This window comes from Cibotium barometz, chromosome 33 (genome assembly GCF_041138505.1).
Source record: "Cibotium barometz isolate CiBa-2024 chromosome 33, ASM4113850v1, whole genome shotgun sequence".
NCBI lineage: Eukaryota > Viridiplantae > Streptophyta > Polypodiopsida > Cyatheales > Cibotiaceae > Cibotium > Cibotium barometz.
In genome coordinates, this window is record NC_141078.1 from 41,092,630 (window position 1) to 41,098,303 (window position 5,674).

A 5,674-nucleotide genomic window follows, 5' to 3' on the forward strand; every position below is an offset into this window, starting at 1 on the left:
ATTCTAATTTCACATGAGCTTTAGGGTATGCAGGTGCAAATTTACAAATAAACATGTAAGCCTGAAGTTACTAGTTTGATGATTTGTTGTGCAAGATGTTTACTAATGTACTTTAAGAGTAGTTTTCAAAGTACTCGGTTTTCTCAAACCGCTGTGTGGGGGTAATCTCTCAAACAATTAATAAAACAATTTTTGAGCCATATGACATATTCTCTAGGTGCGTTCCAGCTTTCAAGATGTAAGGGGGGAGACTTGGCTCCGGAGGGCATGGCTCATGTATGTCTTCATGAGGTCTGAGGTGACGTGTGTAGTTTAATCAAGATTCAACGAAAGGAGTGCCCATGAAAATAGACGTGCGAAACTGGATCATAAGTGTAAAATAATATAATTGACATTTCAAAACGTGCGAAACTTTGATATGGTATCAAATTCCAAAACGTAGCCTACGCTGTGTGAGGCAGAACCACCGGCATGCACATTACTATGTATAAAACCACTCAACCAGCTACGGCCACATGAGTCGTCGTCTTAGCTCAAAGCTTAATCTGTACTACTCAGAGCCTTGTCTAAGCTCTTTTAATTGCAGTTTTATCTCACTTAATTTGGACAGTTCCCCTTTAATAAGTAGCTCAAATCCTTTCACTGTCCTCCTCCGGTTACTAGCCAGCTTTCAGTACTATCTCCCATCGTCTAATTAGCTCGGTTACTTTAAGCCCACTAGTAGGTAGTTAATCAAACCTTTGCTAATTGTATCAACATGGGTGCTCCTCGCCAGCACAGACCACATGCAGTTGTAATCCCATTCGCTGCACAAGGCCACATCGGACCCATGATGCATTTATCTATAAAGCTAGCTTTAGAAGGCTTCATTATTACGTTCGTCAATACACAGCACAACCATGCACTCTTGAAGCATATGCAGCCCAGTTTGAAAGAGCAAGGCCTTGACATACGCTTTGCAGAAATCAAGGACGCGAGAGAGAACGGAAGCACGAGTGGGCAAGACAACCTTGTTGAGCTGTCCAAGTCTTTCATTAGCTTGAAACCGGTGCTTGAAGAGCTGGTGGAAAGTCTCCTCCAATTGGAGGACAGCCCGGTCACGTGCATGATTTCGGACCTTTACCTCTACATCACACAAGACATTGCGACCAAATTCGGCCTCGGAAGGCTTGCTTTTTGGACTGCTTCTGCTGGTACCATTGCATCCACCATGGCCATTAACCAAGGGCACCGATCTCCCGATGGTAAGTATTTATCATCCTCTAATTAGCAAATAATGCCGAAGTGGGTTTCTAACTCCTGCGATAATTGTTGCTGAAACGATATTTAAGAGCACACAATTAAGAAATTCTATGGAGAAATGAAAGCGAGGCTAGTCGTTTAATTCTCAATTACAGCGGTGTTGATTATCTAGGAATTATTATAACACCAAGCTTTTGTGGTGGTGATTATGCTCCTTAGTTGGTTATCCGAGCAACCGGGTTCTCTTTTAATAAGTGTCATGCTTTTGCAGAGCCCAAGCGTATAACGTGGGTCCCAGGAGTGCCGCCGCTGAAGGGACGGAGATCAACACGTTTTTGCAGTGCTTTGATCCGGAAGACTTCATGTTTGATGCTTTTCTGCAGTCTTACAAAAGGCTAAAGGAGACCACATGGATCGCGATCAACACGTTCGAAGAGCTTGAGCACGCTTCGTTGGAAGCCCTGAGAAAGGAGAATAATCCCATATACACAGTGGGACCTCTGCTACCACCTTCCTATTTCAAAGAGGGTGGAGATGGGTTGGACTCCTGTCAGACAGCTACCCTTTGGCCAGAAGACCACACTTGTTTGAAATGGCTTAACCAGCAAGAGCAGTCTTCTGTTTTGTATGTTTCTTTTGGGAGTATTGCCGTCATGTCCGCCCAACAGTTTGAAGAGCTGGCCTTGGGCTTGGAGGCTAGCCAACTAGCTTTGCTATGGGTTATCCGGCCGGACCTCATGCACGGAGACACGGCCCTTTTCCCAAAAGGCTACCTGGAGAGGGTACAGGGGCGTGCATGCTTTGTGGATTGGGCCCCTCAGCTCCAAGTGCTCACCCACCCTGCAGTGGGAGGTTTTCTTACCCATTGTGGTTGGAACTCCACACTAGAGAGCATCTGTGCTGGGGTGCCCATGCTTGGCTGGCCCTACTTTGCGGACCAAATGCTCAATCATAGGTGCTCTATGGACGCTTGGAATGTTGCGCTGGAACTTGAGGCAGATCAAGATGGGCTCGTACATAGAGATGAGGTGGGTAGGCAAGCTCGAGCCCTCATGCAAGCAGGAGACGCTTCTTCACAACTCAAACAAACAGCATCTCATTGGAAAAAAGCTGCCCAAAAATCCATCGAGGCTGCGGGGTCGTCCAACCTTCAATGGAAGCAACTCATCGATGCTATGGCCCAACCTTATCGATCCATCTCATCACATGGGTTGAAGACTTTTTGAAAAAAAAGTTTCATTTAAATATGGTTTTCCAAATAAAAACATTCTTTAAAATTTATTACGCTTCTTTCTTTTCGCATTTGAAAAGGATTTCCCAAAGATTGAGTGCGCTGTAGGTTGAATTGAGCATGTCCACTAAGCCAACAACTTTTTGACACGGTCATACCTGTGTTCGTAGAAGAAGACAACAAAAAAATTTGATTAAAGTTCTCAGCTTACGGGAGCACCTAGTTAGGGTTAGAACACCACTTCAGATAATTTGGGAAAATCCCATTTCCCATTTGATAAATTGACCTTTTAAAAAAGTGTTAATTTGCATGTTTTTTGGCATGCATTGTCCTTATTTTTGGCATGAATTGTTTTTAATTTAGGTAGTTTCACCTTTCTTGTTGCTTTTCACTATGTAAGAAAAAGGTGGAAACCCTCAACATAAGTACTACTACATGACATTGTATGAAAATATCCACAATCATATTGTACAATGGATAAAATACATCTTTGCAAGCATAGTGGTATTTTAAAAAAAGCTTCAGTGACTGTAGATTGTGATTATTATTTTAATAAAAATCTCATACTTGTGCCTCTATTATTGTGGTATTTAAGAATAGGCTTTAAAACTTCAACATTACAAAACTCTTAGAACCACTAAAAGCATGTCATAGTAGATGGTTAGCACTCTTGTGTTCAACAATAGAAAAATGTCACACAGAGGAGAGTATCTCAAAGAAAGAGGGTGTTCAAAAACACCATTTCTTGTGCCTATAGGATTATGGTATTTAGGAACATGCTTTAAAACTTCAACATTACAGAACTCTTAGAACCACAATAAGCATGTCATGGTAAATGGCTAGCACTCTCGTGTTCAACACATAAAAATGCCACACATATTAGGGTATCTCAAAAAATAGAGGGTGTTTAAAAACACCATTTCTACAAGTTCACCAACTACATATTAACCACAATGAACCTCCATCTTCTGCAGACATATGGATCTCAATATCAGTAGTCTCCACAAATAGTTCAAACAATATTCATTTGGTGTATAACTCTTGCGACTGCATGCTTCAAGTGCTTCAACTATGTGTCTTCAAGTTATCAAAGACGATGTGTATCTCAAAGAGATTTTGGTGTTTAGAAACACAGTTTTGAAGCTTCAGTGACAACCACTTCAAATCACCAACAACAATAAATTTCCATTAATAAAAAATATGTGTTCAACATTTTTCATTATACACAATAACACATTCGTTTGGTGTATAACTCTTGCGACCACATGGCCTCAAGTGCTTCAAGTATGTGTCTTCAAGTTATCAAAGATGATGTGTGTCTCAAAGAGATTTTGGTGTTTAGAAACACCGTTTTGAAGCTTCAGTGACAACCTCTTCAAATCACCAACAATAACAAATTTCTATTAATCACAAATATGTGTTAAACACTTTTCATTATACACAACAACATATTCATTTGGTGTTTAACTCTTGTGACCACATGGCCTCAAGTGCTTCAAGTATGTCTCTTCAAGTTAACAAAGATGATGTGTATCATCTCAAAGAGATTTTAGTGTTTAGAAACACTGTTTTGAAGCTTCAGTTGATGAACACTTCAAATCACCCAACAACAATAAATCTCCATTAATCACAAATATATGTTCAACAACTTTCATTATTACACTCAACATCATGTTATAATAAATATTAATTTCATGTAAAACTGTTGTGACCATCTAACTTGCTTCAATTATTTGTCTTCAAAATTTCTGAGAGAAAATGAATCTTAACAACGTGAACATCACTTATTAAAAGTCTAATAATTTGATATATGGTACTTGTATCCACTTTAGCCAAGGTACTTTAATTTAGTGTTCTCAATTTATCAAAAGAAAGATTACACATATTACATCAGCATGGTGCAACTCTATTCTCCAAGTAAGTAATTCATCCAATCCCCCAAACCAATGAAAGAATTTTGTATGTCCTATAAAATAAATTAAACCATGTGGGCCAACCATTTCCTTAGGCCTTATGACTGGGTGTCCATAGGACCAATCTACTCATGCAAGTGTCCTTTAGTTGTCATTGTGGCATGAGGCCAAGGAGGCCTATGTCTGTCTAGCCATAGGGTTCTCATCCTTTGTATTAGCAAAATGAGACACTAATCAAACTTTCCCATCAAAATATCAATACAAACCAATTTAATATTGATAACATTAATTGCAATACAAACCAAATAAATAATTATTTTTATCATACAAACCAATTTAATATTGATAACATTAATTGCAAAAAAATGGAATTAAGGATTCAAGATAGATATCACATAATACATGCCATTCAATCATATCAAATTATTACATGAGAAGACTGGAGTCACCGAGAGTTGATAGAGAACAAGCAATTGAAAATAGTTAAATCTTGAGAAAATGGAGTGCTAATCAAGTAGTTGGCCTTATACATAGGATTTTAGAGTTGTTTATGGATCTGGCAATATAGTAATATATCTATGCATGGTCTTTGGAGTGAGTTTCTAGTTGAGATTGTATTGCCTTTTCGAAGTTGCTTTAGATAGCTCTTGGCTTCAGGAGGCTTGATCATTGGGCCTTTGAGTCCCAATTTCTCTGCAAGCAATATGGATTGTACTCCCTTCATGGTTGTTATAGATGGAGCACTCCTTAACAACCTTCCTTTATCATGGTTTGATACTATCTTTTCCTTGTGGCCTTGACTTCGAGTAGTGTAGCCACTTGTACTGCTAGAACCCTTCATTCCACTAAGATCTCGCACATGTTTTGAAAGCCTTCCTGTGTTGTATTGTATATCTAACCAACATTTATTTTCCTCCATCCACTCTACTAAACACAAATGTATAGTTGATGACCTTTGACTATAGGTGTTTGTCCATAAGGTGAGAAGCTTATCGTTGTACGAACATCAGAAACACGATGAAGTGTGCAACCAAGTATAGTAGTAGCTCTCCCATGAGAACATTGTCTTCCACATGCACATTAAATGAAGGAGGAAATTTACAACTAGATGCAGGGTTAACACATCCCTTTTATGGTTAATCATCAACAAGTAGTGTTCTTCTTACATCACAGTCAAAGACCTTTGATGCATAAGCTAATGGTTTTAAAATGCTTTCACACCTAGATTATCTAGACGACATATTTTTTGAGTCACACATGTTTGGCATTGACCTTGTCCCCAAACCGT

General features: G+C 39.1%; 1 protein-coding gene across 1 annotated transcript; it reads left to right on the forward strand.

The window, feature by feature from the left end:
• The first annotated feature begins 607 nt into the window (after nt 1-607).
• LOC147619569 (UDP-glycosyltransferase 85A2-like) lies at nt 608-2,523 on the forward strand. The gene is made up of 2 exons (XM_086773464.1): nt 608-1,248; nt 1,514-2,523. The coding sequence occupies exons 1-2, from the start codon at nt 758-760 to the stop codon at nt 2,466-2,468; spliced, it is 1,446 nt and encodes a 481-aa protein (XP_086629590.1). The 5' UTR covers nt 608-757; the 3' UTR covers nt 2,469-2,523.
• Nucleotides 2,524-5,674: the final 3,151 nt, after the last annotated feature.

What these genes read in the sequence shown, in the direction of transcription:
- LOC147619569 (XM_086773464.1), top strand. Translation starts at nt 758, where the DNA reads ATGGGTGCTCCTCGCCAGCACAGACCACATGCAGTTGTAATCCCATTC. An exon ending in CACCGATCTCCCGATGGTAA is followed by an intron (nt 1,249 to 1,513) that starts GTATTTATCATC and finishes ATGCTTTTGCAG; the next exon opens with AGCCCAAGCGTATAACGTGG.